Raw genomic sequence first — 27,171 nt, forward strand, 5'->3', positions numbered from 1 at the left:
AGGTCATGGTTAGACCAGGCCAGGGCCTCCGTCTGCCTCCCTATCATCACAGGAATTTTTAAAGCATTTCTGTATCTCCTCGGTAGGGGAATATAAAATACTAGACACGGCTTTAAGTCTCTCAGCCTTTAAGCACTAACCTCAGTGTTGTTCAACCTCGCAAGGGGGCAGGGGAACCAGCCCGACGTGCTGCTGCTTAATACTCTGAAGGGCAACGAGGGGTTCTGTTCTCACTGCGCCAAGGAGAACCAGCTGCGACTGGCTGCTCCCAGCACCGCAGGAGGCTGCGTTCAGAGGTGCCACGTGGGTCCAGCCATCTGGCTGGTGCCTGGAGCCAGGCCCCGCGGCAGCCGCACAGCTGACTGGGCAGAAGCCTGGCCACTGTGCACCTCCCTGGGTCAGGAGTGGTCCTCCGGCCGCGGGGCTGGCCTCCGGGACACGCTGGGGCCTGCGCAGGCGGCACCAACCTGGGAGGCTCCTGTGGGACCAGGCAAAGCATTCTGTTCCGCAGGGAATCTTTATTGAGCTCTGGGCTCTGGAAACACCACTCCTTGAGCCTTGAGCACTTAGATGTCACTTCCAAGACCCGTGTTCCCTGACACGGCCCGTCCCTAGTGTGCGGAGGGCACGGCTTGGCGGTAACAGCCTGATGTGTGTTCTTCTATGTGACTTAAGTCGCTGGCGCCTGCTTTTCTTCCCTCGGCAGCCTCCTGGCCACAGCTCCGCCAGGCGCATTCATGAGACGTCCAGCACGCAGTCCTCAGCCGGAGCCCAAGCCGAAGCCCAGCTCCCTCCGCCTTCCCGGTGTGCCACCGGTTCCAGTGCCCTCGCTCCCCAGGCAGAGGGCACACTCAGGACCCTGCATGGGGTGGGCGTGGCCTTCTGAGTTCAGGGCGCTCCTGACCTTCATTCTGCCCTGACCTTCCTTGGGGGGCTGGCAGGCTCCTCTGCGTGAGCCCGTTTCCGCAGGGGCTCACCGTCCTCAGCTCCACCCGCCTGCGCCTGCGCCTGCGCCTGCGAGAGCAGGGCCGCCTGCACCAGCCGCAGCTCCCTCTTCTCCCGGCGCTCCTCCATCTCCTCCAGGTCGTCGGCAAACAGAGCTTTCAGCGGGGCCATCAGCCTGGGCACCGTGGAGAGGTCTCCGAACCGAACCTGGAGGGCAGGACGGAGAAGACAAGCCTCAGTGAGGAAGGCGCGTGCCCATCCAGCAGGCACACGTCCCCTCACCAGCCCTGGGGCCACAGACCACAGCTGGAGAAGGAAAGAAAATATGGAGGAGGCAGCAGGAGACTGAAGAAAGGGCAGAGATGCCCCACGGCAGCTGAGGGCAGCCAGGTGAAGGGGCCTCGGAAGGCTGCCAGATTGAAAATCAGGCTCCTCAGAAACAAGCCCGGCCCCTGCCCGGGCCTGTCTGGCTTCCCAGTCCCAAGAGGAGAGGCCATCTCTGGGCTGCAAGGGCTGTGTTGACAGTGGGAACGGATGAGCCTCCGAGGCTCCGTCATTTCCAGCCACCAGGGCTGATGTCGGTCTAAACGGGCCTGTGGAAGGTCTGGCAGCCTTCAAACCCGGTGCTGGGCCTGAGGGCTGGTCCTGCCCTGGCTGCCCCGACCCTCCCTCTCATAGTGTCGATGCGGTGCTCCCTCTGCCCAGCCCCACCAGGTGCAGCCCATCCACACGCACACCTTCATGTGGTCAAAGGCAATGCCCACTTTCTCGTTGAAGTCAGGGCTGAAGAGGGGGATCTTGGCGTAGCGCTGGCTGAAGTGGTTCAGCATGATGAACCCGGCGTTCATGCGCATCCCCACGCTGATCGCCTGGGAGGTGGTGCTGCAAACGGAGGGTTGGAGGGTTGCATCCGGCTGAAGTGTCCCCTTGGGCCTGCACTTGCCCCCCCCCAACACGCCATATTCCGTCATGGCTCACAACTGGTTCCAGCCTGTTTCAGCTCTTTCTAAAGCTGGGCTGCCTCAGAGCCTTGCCTAGAGCTCTGCAGAGATAAAGCCGAAGGCCCCGAAGCCAACCACCGTCCGGTCGCAGCCCACAGCCCCTGGTGGGACGCAGGCAGGTCTTCCTCAGCAGGGCTGCGTGAGGCTGCGGAGCCACAGGGAGGCGAAGGGAGGAAGTGGGTGGCAGGCCGAGCATTCGCAGCTACCTGTGTGTCTTTTCCACGGCCTCCACTTCCAGACCGTCTTCCAGCGTGGCCTCGTGAATCAGGAGGGTGGCATCTTTCCCTGGAGGAAGCATGGGCGTGGGGCAGGGTCCTGGGCTGGACAAGCACTCGGCCCCGGATTCCTGCCCTCTCCATTCCCTGACCCTGTGCCCTGTGTGCATGCCAGGATGACCACCAGGCTGTCAGCCGCCTCTACTCACCCATCTGGACCAGAGCCTCGCAGGGCATGGTGTCCCCCGAGAAGACCAGCTTCCAGCCGGACGTGTGGACCAGTGCACAGCCATAAGCATGCTTGCAGTGCCGGACCAGGCAGGTCTGAAACTGGAGGGCAGGGCATGGCTGCAGTGGCACCCCCTCACCACCAGACGCTCCCATTGCCCCCCACCCCCTGTGGCCGCCCCATACCTCCTCCAGATCACAGGCTCTCAGCAGTGAGCCAATCCAGCTCTCAAGTGTGGGGCTGGAAACCTCGGCTCCTTTCTGAAGGCATTTGGCAGGGATCACACTGTGAGAAAGAAAACATTAAAACAAATGTAACTTGAGTCGAAGTTTAAGAATTTGGGAAGCCCCCAAATCATTATAAAGAGACACAATTTAAACCACAGTCAATTAGCCTGGGAAAGGTAAGCAGAATCAAACCAAACCCCCAGGCCACTGAGAAACCTTCCCGGTGAGCTGCCCACAGCGAAGGCTTCGCAGGCCCCGCCCAAGGGGCCAGGCCTGGGCCAGGCAGAAGGACTCCTTCCCACGAGGTGGGCCTAGGGCCAATCCCACCAGGCATCCCCTGGCGGGGCAGTCTCTGTGCTCCCAACTCGGGCACGTGGCCCTGCAACTGTTTTATCAAGAAGTGTTGGCAAAAGTCTAGAACGGAGCTTAAATGAGGCTGCGAGGAAACCAAGCAGACAGACATCTAAGTGAAGCCAGCTCGAGGTTTTCTCCCTGCTTCTGCCACTGGGCCATGTCAGAGGAAGGTTGCAGGGGTATCCTGACCTGCCCCAGGTCAACTCTGAGCTGTGGAGGGGAGGCGACAGCCTCAGGGCGGGCTGCGGGGAGCTCACCTGACGTGGTGCAGGAGCGGCTGGCACTGGTTGTGGTACTGCTGCAGCCAGGCCCGGAGCTGTGTTGGGGCAACCACCAGCAAGGGGTGGAAGGGCTTTCCCAGCGATGCCTGGAACAAGGAAGTCAGTTGAGCCAATGGCAGGCATCGCAGGGGATCTAGGTGTAACCCAGGCAAATCCAAAAGGCAGTGAGGTCAAGCCCGCACTCACCAAAGCGCGTTCTCTCTGCAGCAGGATGTTTAACAGGCCCTGGAAGGAGAAAGGAGAAAGGAGACACAGATGAGACGAGGAGCCAGAAACCTCAGCCCGGGGTGGGGTCCTCGCCCTCATCTTGCAGGAGCCCCTCGCCCTCTATTGGCCACCAGCCTCTAACACTGCTGTTGGTGGGAGCCGGCACATGCTGATCCAAGACAGAGCAATGGCTGGGGTCCCAGGAGACCAAGCCCCGCCCCTCTGGCTGCAGTTTCATCCTAGGGCATGTGGGAAGGCAGACCCCTGCTGCGACATGACAGCAAGCCAACAGAAAGACCAGCATCCTTACGGGCAGAATCACTGAGCTGGGTTCTGTGAAAGACCATTACCTCCCAAGAGGTGAAGAACCGTGGGCAAGTTTGGGACGGAGGAGAGCAAGGCCACAGCGGCCTCAGGTGGGGTTCCGGGGGTCCTGCCCAGCACTCACCGTGTGGTGATCCGCGTGCAGGTGGGACACGAACACAGCAGCAAGGTTGCCCAAGACCCTGTCCACGTTGTCGCCATAGTGACGACACAGCTGCCCAAACGTTCCTTCCCCACAGTCCAGCAGCAGGGACTTGTCAGAGCTATAGAGAAGTGAAAAGGTCAAAGCTGAGGAGAGGGCTCTCACGGCTCAGAGGCCTGTGACCTCAGAGAAGAGCTGCAGCAGCGAATGCACTGCATCTCCCATAACCTCGCCTCTGCTTCTCTGAGGACCTTATATAAACAGGAACGCAACTGTAATGTCCATCCTCCTTATATAGAACTACCCACGGAACCCCAAAGCCGTTTAATGAATGTAGAAAGTGTCCTAGATGGGTAGCTCAGTGGACTGGAACGTTGTACTGTGAATCAAAAGGTTGTGGGTTCAATTCCCAGTCTGGGCACATAGCTGGTTGTGGGTTGTACCCCTAGTTGGGGTGCATATAAGAGGGCAATTGATCAATGTTTCTCACATGGATGTGTTTCTCTCTCTCCCTCTCTAAAATCAATAAACATATCCTCTAGTGAGGATTAAAAGAATAAATATAGAAAGTAAGATTAAAAATGGCAGCAGAGTAAATGGGTGCTCCCAGGAACAAGCCTGAATTACAGCTAAAATACAGAAAAACTTCCTGAATAGTCAATGTAAAACTCGTAAGAGAGAGCCCTGATATAAGGACCAAAGGTGGAGACCTCATAGAGACTGGTAGGAGAGACAGAGGCATGAAAGGACTGGTTGTCCACCCACAGATGGCAACTGAAGTCCTGTAGAGATATCTTAGCTGTGGGGGGTGCCACTAAGAACTCTGACATGTAATCCCTAAGGTGGGCACCCCAGCAGAGATCAACAGAACTGAGAAGGGTACCCACATCTGGCTGTGAAAAGCAGTGGGGTGCTGTCTGCCAGGGAGTGGCAGCTAAAAATTCAGGCGCCTTCTTAAAGGGCCAGCATAAAAAATTCCCCGTGGAGCCATCCACCTTGTGCTCTGGCAAAGGGAGGGTGAAGTGGACTTGAGCTGTGAGAGCAGAAGCCAGGACTGGGGTCTTGGGGGATAGAGCTCAGAAGGATAGAGCCCAAGTTTCCTGGGCTGAGTCATTCCCTCACACAGCAGAGGACATCCTTCCTACATAGACATCTGCCTTGCCTGGGGAGAAGGCAGTCAAAGCATCCTTTTGGAAAACACCTTGCTCTGAGACCACTTAAGAGATTAAAAATAACAATTAGCCTCCAAGCAGAAGTAAGAGCCCCACCCTGTTGAAAACACTCTCACACTACACCTGAGAACAATTGCCTAGGGACAATTTACGTCAGGATCCTATCAGTCTGTAGACGGAGGCAGTCTCTGAAGGCTTTGAGTCTTTGCCGCATCTAATTAGTCAGAAACAGCTTTTAGCACTTTGCTGTACTAGAGACTGAGAGTTGTAGAGGATTCACCTAAAACATAGTCACAAACCCAGACAGCCAAAATGAGGAAATAAGAAAACAAACCCCCAAATGAAAGAACTAGAGAATTCTCCAGAAGAAGAGATAAATTAAGCAGAGATAAGAAATTTATTTGTAACAGAGTTCAGAGTACTGATGGTAAAGATTCTCAACAGCACGAAAAAGGATATAGTAACTATGAACAAAGAACAGTCTGAAATAAAGAATGACATAACCCAACACATTGGAAGGAATACACAGCAGATTAGAGGAAACAGGATCAGATCAGTGCATTAATAAACAGAGTTGAAAATATCACTCAATTAGAGAAAAAAGAAAAAATTAAACAGGAGGACAGTTTAAGGGTATAGGGTATAACAGGTGTGCCAGAAGAGGCAGAAAGGGAGAGAGCAATAGAGAAGGTGCTTGAAGAAATAATGGCAGAAAATTTCCCTAACCTGGTAAAGGAAAAAGTTACACAAGTTCAGAAGGCACAGAGAACACCAAGCAAGAGGAACCTGAACAGGCCCACGCCCATAAATATCATAATTAAAACACAAAAAATTAAAGACAGAGAATCTTAAAGACAGCAAGAGAAAAACTGTTACCTACAAACCATTTCCCCTAAGAACAGGAACAAGACAGGGATGCCCACTCTCGCTACTCCTGTTTGACATAGTACTGTAAGTGCTAGCCAAAGCGATCAGACAAGAAGAAGAAATAAAAGGCATACAGATTGGAAAAGAAGACAGGAGACAAAATTAACACCCAGAAATCATGGCCTTTTTACACACCAAAAATGAACTCACAGAAAGAGAAACTTTAAAAAAAATCCCATTTACCATTGCAACAAAAAAAATTAACATACTTAGGAATAAACTTAATTAAGAAGATAAAAGACATGTACTTGTAAAACTACAAGACATTGAAAGGATAGAGGAAGACTTAAACAAATGGAAGAATATACCATGCTCATGGACTGGTAGAATCAACACCATTAAAATGCCCATACTACCGAAAGCAATCTATAGATTCAATGCAATCCCCATTAAGATACCAACAGCATATTTCACAGACATAGAACAAACTCTCTAAAAATTCATATGGAATAAAAAAAGACTCCAAGAGAGGATCCAAGATGGCTGCTCGGGTAGACACCTAGCCGCAGCAGCTCACAACAATTTCAATGGAATACAACTAAAATGTAGAGTGGACATTGCCCAGAGCTACAGGTAGCCGACTGAAAACTCTACAATAGGAAGGAGGGAGAAAACCAGAAGGAAAATCAGAGGAGCTGAAAAAAAGCCTAAGGTATGGAGACATGCTGCGCGCTCGCACGCACGCGCGCGCGGTGAGGTCGCAGCCGGAGAGGAGGAGAGGGCTGGGTGCTGCCTGGCGTTCCCTAGCAGGAAGGAAATAGAACCCCCAGCCTGGGCTGAACCCCCGAACCGGCAGCGCTGAGCCCCAAGTTATGGGCCAGACCCTGGGGACCCAGGCTCCGGCAGGGGGAGACGGGGCTGTGAGGCGGAATCCCGGGGGACGGCGAAAGGCGGGGCCCCCAGGGTCCCACGCACATTGTGCGCAGAGGACTGAATGTTGACTCTGATGCTGGATTACCCTAGCCGGAAGAAACAAAGCCTCCGGCAGCGGCGCTGAGCCTCAGTCCGGACCGCCCCGAACTCCAGGTCTGGGCCAGTCCCTGGGGACCCAGGCTCGGGCAGGGGGAGATGGGGCTGTGAGGTGGAGTCCTGGGAGCGCGGCGAAAGGCCGAGCCCCCGGAGTCACGCACACTGCGCGCAGAGGACAGTCTGTTGACTCTGATCCTGGACTCCCCTAGTGGGAGGGAGAAAGAAAGCTCCAGACTGGAGGAACGCCACGAGGAGCAGGAGCCCCTGCCGGACACCGGCCAGCCGGGCGCCAGCAAGGAGCCGGGCGACGGGGCCCCCAGTGGGGGGGGTGCCCCTGAGCCTTCGACTGCTGAGCGCTGGCAACGGAGCCAAGGACGGGGGCTACTTCCTGGGCGGCGCCGACCCCGGCAACAGACTGGAGCAGCGCGGGAGCCCGCGCAGAACAAAGGGGTGCCACAGGCCAACCTGCTGAGCTCCCAGGACAAGGAGGAAGAAACCAAAGAAGTTCTCAATGTGAAGAAATCAAGTGAGAGCAAATGATAGTAAAATTACTTAAGAAAGAATACAAAGAAGATCTTGAAAAATCAAAGACTAAGTCAGAACTCAACTCACCAGCCAACATTGCAACATAAATGCGTTTTGTTTTTTTTTTAAAAAAAAGAAAAAAAAAGAAAAAAGGGACAGAATGTTGGAACAGCGGCGACCAGGCCTAGAGTGGCCAGGCACAAGGCAGTGGCAGCTGGGCCCGGAGCATCAGTGGCCAGGCCCCAGAGCAGCAGCAGCCAGAACAAGAGCATCAAAGGCCAGCACTGGAGCAGCCAGACCTGGGGCAGTGGCAGCCAGGCCTGAGGCAGAGGCGGCCAAGCCCAGGGTGGCCAGTCCAGGAACACCCAGACACGGAGTGGCCGGGCCCGGAGAAGCCGGGTTGGGAGCAGCCAGGCCCAGAACAGCAGTAGCCAAGCACGGAGCATCCAGGCTGGGAGCAGCCAGGCTCGGAGCAGCCGGGTCGGGTGCGGCCAGGCCCGGAGCAGCGGCTGCCAGGCTGGGAGCGGCCAGGCCCGGAGCAGCCGGGTCGGGTGCGGCCAGGCCCGGAGCAGCGGCTGCCAGGCGGGGAGCGGCCAGGCCCAGAACAGCAGTAGCCAAGCACGGAGCATCCAGGCTGGGAGCAGCCAGGCTCGGAGCAGCCGGGTCGGGTGCGGCCAGGCCCGGAGCAGCGGCTGCCAGGCTGGGAGCGGCCAGGCCCGGAGCAGCAGCTGCCAGGCTGGGAGCAGCCAGGCCCCGAGCAGCGGCTGCCAGGCTGGGAGCGGCCAGGCCTGGAGAAGCGGCTGCCAGGCTGGGAGCGGCCAGGCCCGGAGCAGCGGCTGCCAGGCTGGGAGCGGCCAGGCCCGGAGCAGCAGCTGCCAGGCTGGGAGCTGCCAGGCCCGGAACAGCCGGGTCGGGTGCGGCCAGGCCCGGAGCAGCAGCTGCCAGGCTGGGAGCGGCCAGGCCCGGAGCAGCAGCTGCCAGGCTGGGAGTGGCCAGGCCCGGAGCAGGGGCTGCCGGGCTGGGAGCGGCCAGGCCCGGAGCAGCCGGGTCGGGTGCGGCCAGGCCTGGAGCAGCAGCAGCCAAGTCCAGAGCAACTAGGTCAGGAGCAGCAGTGACCAGACCCGGAGCAGCTGGCTGTGGAATGAACCAGAGCAACAGAGGCCAGGCCTGGAGAGCCAGGCCCAGAACAGCTCGCTCCTTGCCTGCCCCTGCCCCACGGCTGCCTCTCAGACATGGCTGGAAACTTTTGTGGGAACTTGAGGGTCTGCTGAATCAAGTGATGAAGGCTTAGATCTGGATGTGTTGAGTTAGTATAGCGCTGGGGTGTTGATCTGTGAGTGCCTTGGGTGGGGCCTGGATGAGGCAGGTTGACCTATTTGGAAATGTCTTTTGTGTGAAGTGTGTCATTGGGCATGTGGAGGTATTATTGATATGAGAAAATGCTAAGTAACAGATTTACTATCTGAAAAGGGATTTACTATCAGGGAAAGGGAGGGAGGAAGAGACTGAACATAAACTGTGCACCTATGGATGAGGACAATGGGGGATGGGGAGGGGGCAGAGGGTGGGGTGGGAACCTGGTGGAGAGGGGAAGAAATGAGGAACCTTTGTAATAATATGAACAATAAAGATTGATTTAAAAAAAAAAAAAAAATTTTCTAGAAAAGCAAAAAAAAAAAGGACTCCAAATAGCCACAGCAATCTTGAGGAAGAAGAACAAAGTTGGAGGGATCACAATACCAGATATCAAACTATATTTACAAAGCCACTGTTCTCAAAGCTGCCTGGTACTGGCATAAGAAGAGACAATAGACCAATGGAAAAGAACAAAGAACCCAGAAATCGACTCAAGCCATTATGCTCAATTAATATTTGACAAAGGAGGCAAGAGCATACAATGGAGTCAAGACAGTTCCTTCAATACATGGTGTTGGGAAAACTGGACAGATACATGCAATAAAATGAAACTAGACCACCAAATTGCACCATATACAAAAATAAACTCAAAATGAATAAAGGACTTAAATGTAAGATGGGAAACCATAAAAATCTTAGAAGAATCCTTAGGTAGCAAAATAGCAGACATATGTCATATCAATACAGCTCCTAGGACAATGGAAATAAAAGAAACCATCAACAAAACAAGAAAGCCCACGGCATGGGAGAACATATTTGCCAATGGTTTCTCCTATAAGGGTTTAATCTCCAAAATTTACAGGGAACTCATATAACTTTTTGTTTTTTGTTTGTTTGTTTGTTTTACAGAGAGGAAGAGAGAGATACAGAGTTAGAAACATTAGTCAGCTCCTCTTGCACACCCCCTACTGGGGATGTACCCGCAACCAGGTTACATGCCCTTGACCAGAATCGAACATGAGGCCCTTCAGTCTGAAAGCCAACGCTCTATCCACTGAGCCAAACCGGTTAGGGTGAGAACTCATACAACTTAACAAAAGGAAGATAAACTATCCAATCAAAAAAATGGGCAAAGTACTTAAATAGACACACTTTGAAAAGAGGACATACAGAAGGCCAAGAGACATATGAAAACATGCTCAAAGTCATTAATCATCCGAGAGATGCAAATCAAAACAATGAGGTACCGTCTCACACCTGTCAGAATGGCTATCATCAACAAACAAGTGCTAAACAAGTGCTGGTGAGGATGTGGAGGAAAAGTAACCCTCATGCACTGCAGGTGGGAATGCAGATTGGTGCAACCACTGTGGAGAACAGTATGGAGTTACCTCAAAAAATTAAAAATGGAGCCGAAACCAGTTTGGCTCAGTGGACAGAGCGTCAGCCTGTGGACTGAAAGGTCACGGGTTCGATTCCAGTCAAGGGCATGTACCTTGGTTGCGGATACATCCCCAGTGGAAGGTGTGCAGGAGGCAGCTGATCGATGTTTCTCTCCCATCAATGTTTCTAACTCTCTATCCCTCTCCCTTCCTCTCTGTAAAAAAAAAAATAAATAAATAAAAAATCAATAAAATATATATATATCTATATAAAAAAAACACACATTAAAAATGGATCTCCCATTTGACCCAATAATCCCACTTCTAGGAATATACCCCAGGAAATCAGAAACAACGATCACAAAGGATATATGCACCCCTATGTTTATAGCAGCACAATTTACAACAGCTAAGATTTGGAAACAGCCTAAGTGTCCATCAGCTGATGAGTGGATTAAAAAACTGTGGTACATCTACATAATGGAATACTACACTACTGTAAAAATGAAGGAACTCTTACCATTTGCAACATCATAGATGGACATGGAGGGCATTATGCTAAGCGAAATAAGCCATTTGGAGAAAGGTAAATATCGCATGATCTCACTCATTTGTGGAGTATAATGAACAACATAAACTGATGAAAAATAGAGCCATAAAAAAATTTTAGAATAAAATATTTGCAGATTTTTAATATTTCCTACAACTTTTGTGATATTATACTATGTTTTGGTAATATTATATTTAAAATCTTTTTATTGAAATGTTAATGTTTATTCATATAAATGGCTAATTATTTTGTATCTATCTGGTACTAGCTTTATTTTGTATTTTGAAAAAAAAAATTTTTTTCATGAGAGTGGGAATTATGGGCTTACCACAGAATAGTACTTACAAAGCTATCCAAATGTGGGCATTAAAAATGTTATGTGGCCCTAAATGGTTTGGCTCAGTGAATAGAGCATCGGCCTGCAGACTGAAGGGTCCCAGGTTCGATTCCAGTCAAGGTCATATACCTTGGTTACAGGCACATGTGCAGGAGGTAGCTGATTGATGTTTCTCACTCTCTCTCTCCCTTCCTCTCAGTAAAAAAAAATCAATAAAATATATTTTTTAAAATGCTTATGTGGAATGGGAGGGTGAACATTCACCCTACCTCCTAAGGATCCTGATTCTTCAGAACGCCTGTATGGCACCCACTGGTGACAGCACCAGAGGTGAGTGCTGTGTCACGAAAGATCTGGCTCTGCCAGATGTTCTACCCCTGAAGCAGTGCTGGTTTCCTCAGCCCTATCCTCACAGCTGGCTGGGGTAGGAAGGCCCAGGGGTCCTCCTGGAATGAGTAAGTGTGAGCCCCAGTGACCAGTAAAGCTCAGTTTTAGCTGCTCCCAAGCAGGACCTGGAGTTTTGACACTGCAAGCTCTGCCGGCTGTGCTAGGAGCAGCCGCCTTGGACCGTGCTCTGGTGAGGAGGTGGGTCTCTACGGCCCTTCCTCCTCCTTCTTCTCCTCCTCCTCCGGGAGAGCCGTGAGACCAGGACGGCTGCACCCGCTTTTCAGAGAGAAGCTCAGGAGACATTACCATGAACCTTTCAGGGCTCTTGATTAATCTTGGCCGAGAAATGACAACAGGCAAACCCAAGTAAATCAACTAAAAACCATCCAATCAAAGGGCTGAACACAAAACAAATGCAGCACCTGGGGGCTGTTTCCCATATGAGCAGTACCTCGCTATGGGGACAAGGCCACGTAGGAATTAAGACCCCAATTCACATTTGCACCTGTCACTTAGCCGCCAAGTAATCTGAGCATCAGTTTACTCATCCTTAAAATGCAGTCACTTCATAGGATTAATGTGAAAACTAAGTGAGATAATCTCTTAGCAAAGTGCATGGTACATAGTAGAATCAGCTATTTTTATCAAAATACACATGGGTGACACATCTCAGTGATTCCCGAAGTCAGTGAGCCCCTGAGGCTCCTCGTGGGAGCACTCTAGCCAAGACGACCAGCCCCCACCCCAGGGTGCCACCGGCCGTGGCGGTGGAGACCTGGGTGTAGAGAACCAGCAGGCTCCGTGATGGACGGCATTTCCTGGAAAGCACTCATACCTGAGGTTGACAAGTGTGGCGCTGACATTTCGAATTTTCATGGGGATGGCAGACCCTGTTCCCAGGAAGATGATTTCTGGATACTGGCCTTTTTTCTCTATGGAAAAATGCATATGAAAGGGTCACATCTTTCCGTCAAATGGGAGCCAGCCTTCAGCCCTGACATGAGTAAGTCCCAGGAGGGCCTGGGGCTCCATGTGGCCAATGCCCTGATGGAAGGGCTACCGTCAGAGGGTCACCGGCTATTTGGGAGCAAAGGGCTGTCAGTGGAGCAAATGAATTTCTTAGACTTTTCTTCCAGAGAATTGCTACAAGTCACTTCAGTTACAAAGGGGCCTTCTTTGTGCTTGGAATCTGCATGTACTTCCAGGGGCTGCTGTCACCTTGCATCAGCTCCTAGCACCAGCACCCCACTTCCCAGGACTGTGGGCTCAGGGTCAGCTTCAGAAAGGAGAGGCACAGCTGGGGCTGACATCCAGGGCACCTGACGATGGGCCCCCTCCACCACCTCTCCAGTCTGACAGGTAGCATGTGCACATCCGAACCAGAAATCCAATCAAACCCAAAGACAAGACAGCCAGTATTCCCCAAAACACCAGGAGGCCAGGCCAAGAGGTTGCTTGCCTGGGACGGAGTAGATTACAAGCCCACCTTCTACTCCAGCCGTGTCTATTTCTATCATTAGTTAAAACGACACTGGGGGCCCAGCCAGTGTGGTTCAGTGGTTGAGGGTCGACCTATGAACCAGAAGGTCATGGTTCAATTCCTGGTCAGGGCACTTGCCCAGGTTTCCGACTCAATACCCAGTGTGTAGCATGTAGGAGGCATCGGGTCAATGATTCTCATCACTGATGTTTCCTCTCTCTCCCTCTCCTTTCCTATCTGAAATTAATAAACATATATTTAAAAATAAAGAAAACGACACTAGGAAAACCAGAGGAGCAGAGATCACCAGGTTCCCTAACTGCAATTCCTCAAGGGACCAGGAAAGCTGAGATGAGGGGCGTGGCCAGAATCCTCGGTGGCTCATTAGCAAAGCAGGACTAGGTCCCCATCCAACCTGGCTCAAAGTTCTTCCCCGCGCCTCCCAAGAGCTCCCAGAACTGCTGCTCTCGGCATGAGCCCTGGAGAGAGCCCGTGTGCCACCACCAAGTCTCTGTTCGCTGGTCCAGAAGGGCAGGCACGGGTGTTTTCCGTCAGAAAAGAGGTAAGCAGCGGAGTGCATACATTAACCCAGTGAGTGGTGGGCTGGGAGAAAGGCTGCCCGGGTCCCCCCTCACCTGCTGGGGCTGCTGGGCTGTCCCGTGTGGTTGCCTTATACTCCTGCACACTCTCTTGGAAATTCGGGAGGCTCAGGGCCTCGGCTACAAATTCATCAGGATTGCAAGTTAGAAGAGCATCCCTGCAAAGAGAAAAGTATTTTAGGCGACCATGGGGTGTGTGGCTGCAAACAAACACCAGGCCTGAGATCCATAATCAATTTGTGAAGAAAATCTGCAGTTGTTTCAAATCAAGATTGAAGACCAAGTGCCTCAGAGTCGGGCAGTTCTGTTCTGTCCGAGGTACCCCTCTCGGCTGAGTGGGAGTCTCAGAGTGAGCTCTGACTAGCTCCAGCTCCTCAGAATACCTCTCAGCTCAGAGCCAGACCACCCTGGCACACTGCCATCTATCTGCTCAGTGAAGGCTAACAGCACTTGGATTCCCCTGCAGGCCAGGGAAAGGAGGGAAGCAGGGAAATCACCCCAAACAATGCCTCTCAAACTTATATGCATAAAACGAATCTCCTTTGAACCCCATCAAACTGCAGGGCCTGATCAGCGGAGCCAGAGATTCATCCCAGCAGTCTCCAGGTCGTGCTGTGCTGCTGCCTGGCCACGCTGAGTGCAAGCCTCGGAGCAGTGGCTCGTCTGTCATCTCCGTCATCTGACTGAGCACTGAGATCACCTAAGTGGCCTTAGGTCGGCAGTTCAGGAATTCCGTTTCCCACAGGTCCCAGGTGAGAGTGGGTATGGCTACACTTACTAACTGCAGCTTTGTTTTTTGTGTTTTTTTTTAATAATTTTTTTCAATATATTATTTTTATTGATTTTGTACAGAGAGGAAGGGAGAGATAGAGAGTTAGAAACATCGATGAGAGAGAGTCATCGATCAGCTGCCTCTTGCATACCCCCCACTGGGGATATGCCCGCAACCAAGGTACATGCCCTTGACCGGAATCGAACCCGGGACCTTTCAGTCCCCAAGCCGACGCTCTATCCATTGAGCCAAACCGGTTTCGGCACTAACCGCAGCTTTGTGAATGCCTCTGCCGCTGCAGACAAGCCTCCACCCTGCCTGGGGCGCTGTGCCAGCCCCAGGGGCATGCGGCCCCCAGCACCCAGGAGCAGGTCCACCGCGCACGCTGCGGAGCGGACAGGCAACACCAGGGTCTCCAGATCCAGGCCTTGAAAACTAAGGATGTGGGCCGCAGAGCCTTTCAGGATGGCAGGGTGTTTACCAAGTGTTGTCAGGAGCAGCGGTAGCCAACCTTTCGGACCTCATGGACCACCAGCAGTCCGCGGACCACCGGTGGCAACTGTCGGTCAGGAGCGTCCCTTGGGCTAAGAACTACCCTAAGGAAACTCTCCCAGTCCAAGATACCTGAGGCATTTACTGTTTCACTAAAACAGCAAAAACTTGCAAATGCCTCAATGTAACGAACATCCCTCTATGGGCCTCTTGGGAAGATTTACTATAATGAATGACACAGGAAAGATGTTATACAGTATCAGCTACTATATATACAATACATCCCACATACTCAAAGTTACGAAAAGACTTAACAACCCTCTCATCTAATGTTGAAGGCATTATGGGGAATTATCTTCACCATACATTTCATATTTCTGCACTGAAAACAATGAACACCCAACACTGTTCCCAGCAGAGAAAACCACTGCGGAAAGGGAGAGGCATGGACGCCACCTGCTGGAGGTCAGGTGCTCAACACTTGGGATCAGCTGGTTTCAGCAATGCCCTGGTCCTGGAGCACAGCCGCATGCCCACCTGCGGACTGTCTGTCGCTCTGGCTCCTGGGACAGTGGCAGATGGGTAGTTCTGACAGACACCACATGTGTGCAAAGACTAAAATATGCACCACCCAGCCCCTTCCCAACAACCACCTCCGGCCCAGACCGTCCACAGGCCGAGTCACAAACCTCTGCCACTCCCTCCGGGGCCGGAGCTGGTACTTGAGGAGGCATTCGGCACGGACCATGGGCACAGAGAAGGCGGCGCCTTCCTCCTGAAAGAGAGAGAGAGAGAGAGCACACTCCCTGGAGAGAGAGAAGAGGGAGCGCCAGGGCCACGGGGGCCGTCCCCAGACGCTACCTTACAGTGCAGGCTGGCGAGCGGGGGGAAGATGTCAGGGTGGATGAGGTTGAGCTGTGTCTGGATCTTGTGACTCCGGAGGTTGTGAACAGATGGACAATTCTCATTCAGGATCAGGTGCTGGGTGTCAGGCCCAAACCTAAGAAGGAACAGACTGCACACGCACAGCGTTCTGTAGGGCCTCGTCCTGAGGGGCAGCGCTGGGGACAGTGCCAACATAGTTCGAGGTGTTCAAAGAGCATATGTGACTTGTCCAGGAAGACTGTTACTACCTGGCCAAATAGAGTCCTACTACTTCTGTCTCAAAGTCCAGTTTCTCCCCAAACTCAAACCAGAAAAACAAGAAAAGTTACAACGCTGGGAGCCTACAGCTACAGCCAGGAAACAGAGTGCAATGTGCACGGGAGAAAAGCCTGGGAGGAAAGAAGTGCCACATATCAGACTCAAGCCCAAAGGGAACAGGCGAGGAGGGCCGAGGGGTGAGAGGCGCCAGGCCAATGAGGGAAGGGATGCAGGAGTTGCCGGCAGAACCAGGACAGGCAGGCTGACCGGCCACCCAGTGTCACCACGTGCTGCAAATTCAACACAAGTAACTCCCCACCCGATGCTGGGCCAGCCAATGCGGCCAACAGGAAAGCGTGCCCTCCTTCTAGCTCTACGATCTGGTAGACCATCTCCCTCACAGGGCTGTTGGGAGGATTAAAGAAAATAAAACAAAATGTAGACTATTTAACACACTGCCTGACAGGGGTGTTTAATAAACTGAAGCTTTCATTTTAAGCCTGCAAGTCTCTTTTTCAGGCTACACGTGTGGAATTGTCAAAAAGGCAGTGTTTATTCAGACATGAGTGTAGAGTGAGCTGCTGCTAAACAGGCCCCACACAAGCAGGACATGTGTGCGCACGGTGCCCCCTAGTGGTAACACTTTAAAAAAGGATGCAGGCACTGGCTCAGAATGCAGGGGCAGCAGGAACCCCAGGGAAGTCTAGGCAGGCGTGCAGTAAGGATGGGAGCACTGGAAGGAGAGGGGAGAGAGAGTCACGTGTGCTGCTGGGCCAGGCTCCGTACCTCTCCATCCACTGCTGGTACCTGCCATCCGCAAGCACGCTCTCTGGGGCCAGGTGAGCCACCAGGGCCACGGGGGCATCAGCACTTCCTTGGAACCTGGATGGGAGGAAGGTGGGCTTTGCTTTATAAAATGACACAACGTCAGAGCAAGCAGGAAGCAGACAGGGCGGCGAAAGGGGGGGGGGGGGGGTCACCACTCGGCTCTCAGGGACCACAGTGCGCGCACAGCCTCACGTCCAGGCCAGGCTGTCCCCAGCTGCTCCCAGAGATGCCAGAGCAGGGTGGAGCCCCAGACTCCCCGGGTCCCTCTATGCACAAGCTCTGGGCCTACCCTAGAACTTAAAACTCTAACTGGCCTATAACGCCCTAATCCGCTGGTCTCTGCTTTGTCATCTTTTCTAATTTCGCTTCCAGCCTGTGTAACCCACAAAGCCCACCAACCACCAATCACTAGGTAAACCCTGCCGGCAGGACGAGCCTAAGGTAGGAGACTGCCTTGGCCCTTTCAAATCCTGACTGAGTGTCCAAGTGGCCCAGCTCTGGGCCAGGGGCAGCCCCAGGTTGGGAGGAGGGCGAGGGCGGGGGGGTGCCCTGTCAATGCTGCTGGGCCCTACATGCAGTATGTGGGCTCTCACAGTATGTCACCCCCAGGACCCCATTACCTCTGGAAAGCAGCGTTCTCGCAGATGGGTTGAATGAATCCTTTGTCTGGACACTCGACCACAACAAAGGTGAGCCCAGGGTCCGGGGGAGTACAGATCTCTTCAGCCAAAATCTGCAGGGTCAGAGAGCTGTGACCTCACAGAGCAGTGCCAGCACGGCAAGCACACCTCGGCCCACAAGCCCGCTTCCCACTGCACAGCCCAGGAGCCCAGGCAGCAAGCACAGGGCCGGCGGGAGGAGCACCACTGCCCCCTCCTGCCCCCTGCTCCCTCAGGCAGGCATCTGACCGGCAGAGGGCATTTCAAACCAACAGTGGCCAGAAAGCCAGGCCTGGAGCACACGGCTCTCTCAGGGCTGTGGCCACTGGGCCTCAAATCCTTAGGCTCTAGAGAAAACATCCTGGCAAAGAGCAAGGTAGCCTTCTTTGGGGCCATGCACCCAAAATCCATCCTTCTGGGGGTCTTCCCTGAGTTCAAGTACAAGGGAAAGCATCATCCTACTAGTAGGGGACCCCCAGACCCTAAGTGGGATACAGAAGTGCCCCAGGCAGCCAGCATAGCTTAGCCAAGCGACCGACGAAACCCAAGCTGCTCCACTTCCCCCAAAAGTGCTGTCTGCAGGGCCCGAGCCGGACAGAGACCGTCCCTGTGCCGGGCCCGACCTGTAGGTGCAGAAACATCGTGAAAGGGGCATCTCACCTCTCTTCCCTCGAAAGTGACGCTCTTCCCTGCCTTGACGGCAGCAATGATGGGAGCGATGGCAGCTGTCCCCCTGGAAGGAAGAGGAGTGTGAGACGGGAGCTTGCCCACCAGGCGGCCCCACAAGGCCCCGCGGGAGCGGCCCCACACTCACACGGGGAGGCCCAGCTCTTTGGCTTTGAGCACCAGGAAGTTTCCCTTCTTCACGTGAAGCTGCAACGAAAAGAACGCAAATGTACGTCCAGTAACTAATGAAGAGGCGTGGTTTAATCAACTTTCCAATAAGTGCATCGTTCTGGTTTTACTTATTATTGTTATTACAACTCATTAGCTGCAGGCTAGTTTACTGCTTTCAGATAAAGTATATGATATCCTGAAGTCATTTGTTTTCAAAAACTTTAGTAATAAAAGCTGCAGTGCTTTCGTTCTCAACATTAATTCCCCGTAAATGTATAAAATGTAACCCATTTCCATAGCAAGTGAGAAGTATCCTTCTAGCATCCTTGTGGAGAAATGCTGCACTGTGCTAGCGCCCTGCACTCCTCAACTAACAGCTAACGGAGCGCCACCGAACAGTCTAATGGAGAAATGACCACACACATCCCTGTCACGCAATATTTGGGGCAATGATACGCAATACAAATGTTTTCTTTTCTTTTGCACATTTGGTAATATAATGCTGTTGTTTTTATAATGGAAAAAAGTTATAATTAAAAATTTCCGATATGTTGTTATTACAAAGAGAAAATAACAATCCTATCACGAAACCTCATAATCATCATTCTATACTTAAATATTTGTTCACACATTTTTAGGATCTGCGTATATCACACACACATAATAGTGTATTTGATTTTCCTTTTCTTTATATATGTATATGTATATATGCCTTTAGTCAGACCTGGAAAATACATTATGATAACATTTTCATAGAATTTGACCAACTTCAGATTTGTAGATCAAGGCCTTTGTGAATGCTAGCCAATATTTAATTGGTGTCCTGCTGTTAGCAGTTAAATAATGTTAACTAAAATAGAGTTGAAAGATTCTGAATAAAGACCTGAGTCATCTGGAGAAAAGCAAACAAATAAAAACAAAACAAAACAAAACACACACACACAAAAAACTGTCTCTAAAAAAGTAGCCTTTGACTTCAGAAAGATAGCCAAATATTTTAGGCAATCCTAATGTGAACAATGGAGAACCTGTAGTATGCAACAGCATAGGTGGATACTGGGAAATATAAGTATCCATGGTTTCACCTTGGCACAGGGGCTCAGCAGGTGCTCCCTAAGGACTACTGGAAAAGTGCTGGCTCCAGGCCCCACCCTCACATAACACCCACCAGAAAGGCGCTCACCTTACAGACGAAAGCTACGACCAAGGTGGGGTCCCTTCCACTCTTTTTCCGGCTGACATCTGAGAAAAAAGCAAAACTGATGGTAAAAACTGTGAAGGTTTATAGGCTTCCCAGATGGATGGCCATCGGATACCTAATTTACTTCCCCGCCATGACACATAAACTGTTCCCTACAAAGGCTGGGGAAGGCACTGGGGTTGTTTCTATCAGACCTGGTCTCTCCCACTCAGGTGGAAATCTAAGTGAGTGAAAAATGCAAGACTCCACCCAAAAACCTTTCAGAATGGCGAGTGGACAGTGACACAGTTACTGAGCAGTGGGGAAGTGAGAGAAACAAGTTGCAAGGTGCTTTGTAAACAAGTATAAAAACATGTGAAATGACACAAAAGCTAAGAGGCCTGTGGAGAAAGTCTGGGTGGAGTCTTCACCCGTTCCATCCAAGAAAGGATGCTACAGGGTCGGCCTCTTCTCTGCCAACAGACAGGACAACCTCAGGGCAGAAAGAGGCACTTATCAGCCGTGCCCAGCACTGGACAGACCCTCACGCAGTCCGTCCTCTGATATATCTACCCTGGGATTTAGTTCATTTCCCAGTAGGTTGTCACTCTGAGAGAAAAGGTGCAGATCCGCTCACTGATACGACTGCTCTGTCAGCTCAGCAGTGACAGTTCTGCGTTCATGACAAATTAATTTGTATTGACAAAAAGCCTACAAGCCTCTGTATGAATCGATTTGCCTGCCTCTGGGTAGAGCACAAAGTCTGGGCACACAGGGAGGGCCGTGGACTGGCACTGTGTACAGGCCGAGGCTTGCTGCGCAGGAGCACCGCAGCCGCCGTACAGGGGAGCGCTGTGTGAGGGCTCTCTCGGGAGCAGGGGGGCCGGGGCTGAGTCACTGTTCAGTTCTGACAGTGACTGCTCTGTGACAGCATTACCATCTGGAAAGCGCTGCTCGTTTTCAGAGGACGCAGAGTCGGAAGACTGCTCTGGACTGCGCCTGCCTGGACTCTGTGATGGTTGGTGATTTCCACACTTCTCTTCACCTGGTCAGCACGAGAAACGATGCAATTACACACCTGCAGGGGGAGCTCCCAGCAGAGCCTGGGTGTTCGCAGGTGGGAATGCCATTAAGCCAGCATGCCTGCTCCCAGCACAGTAAACAGACACGCCCGCTCCTGGTCACCAGGCCGCATTTACATCAGACTCCCTTTCCATTTCTGCCCAGCGCGGAGCCCTGACCAAGGTGGGAACTTAACAGGGTTTGTTAACTAGGAAGCGTGCAGGCAGGAGCCTAGTTTACGCATCATCATTACTCTCAATAAGCAGACCAGCCTTAAAGAGTGGCCCCATCCCCGAGAGGGGACATAATTTTGCAGTCAGTTAAATCTCAAGGTTAGAAAGCTGCCTGCTCCCCGGCAGGCTCATCCCAGGCCTGCTCGCACGAAAGCAAGGCCAGCAAGCCGAACAGGGTCCCGTTGGCCACACAAATATATGCAAAAGCAAACTGCTCAGTGCTAGGGAAGGATACAGGGTGCCCCACAGGAATAGCAGGGGGTACAAATCAAATGGGTAGGGTCAGGACAGGAAAGCCTCCTGAGCAAGAGCGAGGCAGACAAGGCGAGGGCGGGTCAGAACCACATAGTGTGCACTGTGCCTTTGCCGGGGCATGCCCCTCGCCTCCCATCTCCTGCCAGGTCCCGGCCTGTACCCCCTCAGCACTTGGCCAGCAATGTCAAGGAAGTGACTGACTCCTCGGAATCTGCCTGGCAGTCAGTAAACCTGATGGAGCGTGTTCAGTCAGACTCAGAGGCAACACCCACAGGGCAGGGCCTGACGTGAGCCGTCCCTCACTAGGTCAAAACTACTTCACCTGTCCTGGGACCTGAAGGGGTTCCCGTGACCTTCTGACCTTTGACAATGCTTCTATTGGGTGGCTGTGTGCTTAAAAACATATCAGATTCCTCTCATCAGAGGAGGCACTTACATCTGTGGCAAATACACCTCAAGCAAAAAAAGCAAATGCTAGGAAAACATGTTTTCTGCAGCGCTCGATTATGTTATATTCTGCAGTCACTATCATTACACAAGAGTTAAACGTGTCTGCTCAGACAACCAAACAGGGCTCACAAAACCAGTATCCAAGCAGTTCCCACTCTCACCGAGGCCTCCCTCAGCCTGGGCCTACGCCCTCCTCCCAGGAAGGGCGCCTCTGTACTCACTGTATATGGGGATCTGGAACACCGTCATGGTCTCATCCTTATATTCGGGTGCGGTGTGGGGCCGCACAGCTTCGCGCAAAAGAGGAAAGCAGCCGCATTAGTACAGACACGCGGGAAAGTCCGCTTTCCAGACCACCAACCACAAGCAACTGAACTGCCTTGGGCTTGTGGTGAGAATCTGCACTAAAACTAGTTGCTGAGTAAATGAAAATTCGGGGGAAAGCAGCAAAATATACTTTCATCAGTTACTGGGGCCAAATGAAAAGACACAATCCCTGGTGGCTAAACATTTGCAAAAAAGGAAGAAACTAATACTCCAGTTTAAGAAGCACAAGTTAACATACAACACGGTGAGGCCGGAGAACCTGTGGCCTGCCCTGTGAAAGCCAGGAGAGATCTGAAATAAGATCCGGGCATTTCCACACGAGGGGCGCGGGGGGAGGGGCGCGGGGGGAGGCGCAGGGACACCGGGAGGAGCACACTGCTCCAGGCCAGGGGCTGCGGGGCTGCGGCATCTTCCTTAGGTCTGTCCCTAGGACGAGGCGCACGCAGTACAGCCACGCTGAGGCTCAGTGTAAGAGGACAGGGACAAAACCTGCGGGCCTCTCTCATACCTTCCCTCCCCACTGCAGAAACTCAGGGTTCATTGACTCTGAGAACCGTCTCCAGCCCTATTTGGGGGAAGGAGGTAGGGGCACAGAATGTAACAGACAACGTTTTAAAAATGCATCTATGTTGAGAAAGGATTCATTTTAAGGTTTAATTTAGTCGGTCCCCATGGATTCTAATTTGATAGATGGGGGGCATATGTGAGAAAGAAATGGCAGATAGTGAGTCGGAGGCAGGGACATACCCAGGTCTATTCCTTTCAATGGACCAGAAAATATTTTGATAGCTTCAAGGTATTTTTCCTACAAAAAAGAAAGAAAAGTGAGCAGTGATGGTTGCATAGATGCAGAATGCAACAATGCATCTGAGTACATAAGAGGCATCAGCATGACCTAAAGTAAAAACTACCTCTCCACAAATCTTCACCAAATGTCCACTATACATCAGATGCAAGGGATTTAGCAGGGAGAGGGGATGCCTGCCCTCGTCCATGGAGACAAAAATGAAACAAATGATAACACAAACAAGGACACAGTGGCAGTTGTGCTCAGAGCCCTTCAAGAGAGAAGCCTGGCTGGTGTGGCTCAGTGGTTGAACGTTGACCTATGAACCAGGTCACAGTTTGATCCCTAGCTGCAGGCTCAATCCCCAGTGTGGGGCATGTAGAAGGCAGCTGATCAATAATACTCTCATCACTGATGTTCCTATCTCTCTCTCTCCCTTCCTCTCTGAAGTCAATAAAGATATGATTTAAAAAAAAAAAGTTTTTTTAATTAAAAAAAGAGGAGAAACACAGTGGTTTTCCTATTGAGGAATAGCTTGTCTGGAGAATCAGGGATGGCTCCAAAGCCAACAACCTTTCGGCTGAGCTCCGAAGGACCAGAACGACGCAGGCAGAGATGCAAGGGGGTTGAGGTACTGCTGTATGGATGAAACCCTGAAGTGGGAAGAGCTTCAGTGGGCGGCTAAGAGTTGGCCTGGTGACTGGGATACAGATGCAGGAGGTGTGGGCAGGGCCACGGCCTGCAGGACTTGTGGGCCATATTACGGTGTTTGGAATGTCCTGAATGGAGAACCCTGGAAGGGTTTTAGGATGGAAGTAACATGTCTGCCGTTAAGCCTTAAAGAGGTTCCTCCAGCTGCTGTGTGGTGGGTGGACTACAGAGAAGCAAGAATGGAGATGGGAAGCTCCCACAGACACAGGTGCAGGAGGCAGGGATAATGAAGGCCCTGATGAGATGGGGACGAATGGATGGGTTTGAGACATCATTTTGGAGACAATTAATAGTCCTTGGTGACTGGCAACCTTCCTCTTAAAAATTGGGAAATAAACTGTTAAATTCAACAGTTACAATAACGCAGACACTTTTCAATGGTGAAGCAGATCTAAAAGGTATGAAGATGTCTCAAATGTAATAAACAGGAAAGAATAAAGGATAGCACTTATTGTGTGCCTACTTGGTGTCAACCCCTTAGAGGTGTTTTGTTTTTTAAGTATTTCTTATTTTATTTGTTTTTAATTTTTAGAAAGGAAGGGAGGAGAGAAAAAAACATCTAAGTGAGAGAAACATCAATCAGCTACCCCCTGCCAGGGATCACACCGGAAACATGGGCTTATGCCCTGATCAGGGATTTTTTTAATATATATGTTTTTTATTGATTTGAGAGAGAAAGAGAGAGACAACAATGATGAGAATCATCCATCGGCTGCCTTCTGCAAACACCCCTCCCCCAACCCTCCCGGGAATCGATCCTGCAATCCTGGCATGTGCCCTGATCGGGAATCAATCCGTGACCTCTTGGTTCACACTTGACCAGGAATTGAACTGGATTCCATTAGGTGCATGGGACAACACCCAACCAGCTGAGCCATACTAGCCAGAGCTGATTTAGTATTTTATATGTGTTACCTCATTTTTTTCTTTTTTAAAATTTTTATCTTTTATTTTTTCTTTATTGATTTTAGGTTGAGTGAGGAAGAGAGAAACATCAATTTTGTTGTTCTACTTCTTTATGCATTCATTGGTTGCTTCTTGTGTATGCATTGACCAGGGATCAAAGCCACAACCTTGGTGTGTCAGGATGATGCTCTAACCAACTGAGCTACCTGGCCAGAGCTGTCATTTACTCTTTAACAACTCTCTGACACATGACAGCCATTTTATAGAGAAGAAACTGCGGTAACTTGTTCAAGGTGATATAGTTAGTAAGTTTTGAATGCAGGCCTCTTAATTTTGAAAGGTAAAGTGTTTATTTCACTATTGATTACCTCTAGGGGGAGCAGAAGCCTGATTTACAAAAAATGAAGATTCTTGCTATAACTTTAAAAAAAGGATGGATTAGTTTTGGAAGCTAAGCCAGGAGACTTACCAGTTGTGGAGGTCCAGAAAGCACACACTTTGGGAGCCCGGTTTCCTTTAGGGTAAGAATCATTCCTGGAAAGGACAAGTACAATCAGATCTCAGCACCCTGCCCTGCAGACACCGCAGAGCGCCTCGTCACCCAGCCCCTCTTCTGTCTAATGACCTGGGAGCACGTGTGCCGCAGACGGGACACCGTACACCCCTCAAGCGCCTCTCCATCGGGCAGGGATGACAATAGGTGAGGCACTGTCTACGGCGATACCACCCTGAACGCGCCCGATCTCGTCTGATCTCAGAAGCTAAGCAGGGTCAGGCCTGGTTAGTACTTGGATGGGAGACAATAGGTGAGGCATCTAGGGCAGTGGTCAGCAAACTGCGGCTTGAGAGCCACATGCGGCTCACAAGCCACGTTTTGCCGCTCTATTGACAAGAGTTTGCCGACTACTACCCTAAATGCTCGATTCCAATAATTAGAGGCTGTTGTTGTTCCTTGTTGTTCCTTCCTATCCCAGTGGTCTGCAAACTCATCAGTCAACAGAGCGGCAAACCGTGGCTCGAGAGACCCAGTTTGCCGACCTCTGACTTAGAGCGCAAAACCACTCAACTGAAGGGAGGGTCTTAAATTCTGCAACCCAGGAACCTCCCGGCCTCACTCTAGTCTCACCTTGGAGAACGCAACCAGTGCAACATGCCTTCCCACCCCCACCACAAAGCTTAGAGAATGTGGCCACAACACAACACTGACCTGTGTAGTGAGTGGGCATGAAGAACGAAGTGACATAGTGGGTATCTGTGTGGAGCCCCACTGTTCTCCGTGGTAAATGCATTTACTGTAATCTCCATGGCTACACTCGCCAGTTCACTGTCATGTATCTCCAGTCAAGCAACTCAGTAAACGAGTGGATGGTAACACAGGGCAGTGTCCATGTTCAAAGCCACCCTCCCGAGGAGCAGCTCCCCATGCTCTGTGCAGAGCTGACTGGCTGGGCACACAGAGAATCCCAGCTCCCCTGGACTCAGAAGATAAGCAAAAAGGGCAAGCAAGACAGCTTAACACCCCACGGCGTCCCTCCAGCCGCGGGCCCCGGGAAGAACACTCACCACACAATCCGCCAACATTACTCCAGTGCATCCGGGTCAGGAATATGTTGTCCAAACGAGACACCTTCAGCCTAAGAAAGAGAAAACATCTGAGCAGGACACAGAGGATGCACCAGGGACCTTTTCTGCTGCTGGAAAGACGCTGCTTCCTCTCACTTCGGCTTTCACAGCCCAGGTCATCTTCCCCGCAAAAGGAAGCGGCTGACTCACTTGTGCTCCTGCATGAGTCGCTGGACTCCTTCCCCGCAGTTGAAGAGGTACCTGCAGGAGGAACATGACAGAAGTTACTTAGCAGATTCTAGTTTGTAAAATTTCCACCACCGTTTAGATGTTTTAGTGCACTCTGGAAACCCCCCCCTCCCCCCCCCCACACACACAAAAAAACACAAAAGCTGAAAATCCATGCTGCACTACCGGGCCGCGTTCTGCTTGCTATTTATTAGGCTGCTGGTTTTGAGAAGCTCCTTAGCAGAGACTGGAGGGATAGGGGTGGGGAGGCTCTGCAGGATGGTGCTGGTGCCCAGAGGGTCCTTTCCCCATCGCAGACCTGGCGACCTCACCCACCGACTCCTGGGCCACGCCTGGGCGCGCACAGGAGGGGGTGCGGTTCCCACAGTGCCAAGAGGGAACTCGAGGGCCAAGGGTTCGAGAGGGGACGCTTAGAGCCAAGCCTGGAGTTCTTCAGGGAGCCCGGACGCGTGACAGACGAGGGATTACTGGATCCAGGCTGCCCCACCCAACCAAAGACAAGTTCGCACAACAGCGAAACCCCACGAGTCAGCCGGGCACCGCGGCTCAGGGAGGTGCCGCGATGCTCCCGGGCGCGCGGCGCGGAAGGCGGGCAGGCGGACGGGCGGGGCTCGGTGGGGACGGACTCCGGCGCGACCACTGACCGGTTGTACTCGGAGAAGACATAGAGCGCGGCGCCCGCGTCCCTGCCGCCCGCCGCCACCACCTGCAGGTACACGTTGTTCGGGCCCCCGGGCTCCCACGACGGGCCGCGCTTCTCCCGCGTGCGCAGGTGCCGCAGCGGGTCCTTGGGCGGCCGCGAGCGGCGGGCGGGCCCCTGCGACATGGTGCGCCCGGCCGCGGAGCGCAGCAGCAGCAGCGCGCGGAGAGCCCACATGCGCCAGCTTCCAGATGGAGAGGCGCAGCGGGTCACCCTGCTCCGCGTGCCCACCCCGCCCCGCCCCGCCCCGCCCCTCCGCCGCGGAATGGCAGGCCCAGCCAATCAGCGTGCCGCAGGCCGAGCTGCCCCGCCTCCGCGAGGCTGCGCGTCCAATGGAGAGGAGCCTTGCCTCTGGGGCTTGTCAATTGCAGGCAGCCATAGAGTAGGAGAATGATAGAGCGCCCCGGA

The 27,171-nt window shown here is 52.2% G+C and overlaps 1 protein-coding gene across 2 annotated transcripts; it reads right to left on the minus strand.

The window, feature by feature from the left end:
* Positions 1–498: 498 nt before the first annotated feature.
* ELAC2 (elaC ribonuclease Z 2) lies at positions 499–27,014 on the minus strand. Of its 2 annotated transcripts, XM_084863918.1 has the most exons (24): positions 26,708–27,014; positions 26,025–26,075; positions 25,815–25,885; positions 24,721–24,785; positions 22,595–22,652; positions 21,742–21,810; positions 20,458–20,565; positions 19,524–19,582; positions 18,318–18,376; positions 18,164–18,236; positions 17,465–17,577; positions 16,803–16,898; positions 15,735–15,873; positions 15,563–15,648; positions 13,646–13,767; positions 12,366–12,462; positions 3,908–4,046; positions 3,439–3,477; positions 3,229–3,338; positions 2,576–2,675; positions 2,371–2,491; positions 2,153–2,231; positions 1,683–1,827; positions 499–1,152 (listed from the first exon to the last, which is right to left on the minus strand). In XM_084863918.1, exons 1-24 carry the CDS (start codon positions 26,938–26,940, stop codon positions 907–909), a joined length of 2,478 nt encoding a protein of 825 aa, XP_084720044.1. In that variant the 5' UTR covers positions 26,941–27,014; the 3' UTR covers positions 499–906. The 2 variants fall into 2 exon arrangements, with proteins under 2 accessions (XP_084720044.1, XP_084720045.1); XM_084863919.1 differs by lacking the exons at positions 17,465–17,577; positions 18,164–18,236; positions 18,318–18,376; ... (6 more) ...; positions 26,025–26,075; positions 26,708–27,014 and having other exon boundaries at positions 15,740–15,873; positions 16,803–16,900.
* Between the last annotated feature and the right edge of the window lie 157 nt (positions 27,015–27,171).

Source organism: Pipistrellus hanaki (genome assembly GCF_964339955.1).
Source record: "Pipistrellus hanaki genome assembly, chromosome: 16".
NCBI lineage: Eukaryota > Metazoa > Chordata > Mammalia > Chiroptera > Vespertilionidae > Pipistrellus > Pipistrellus hanaki.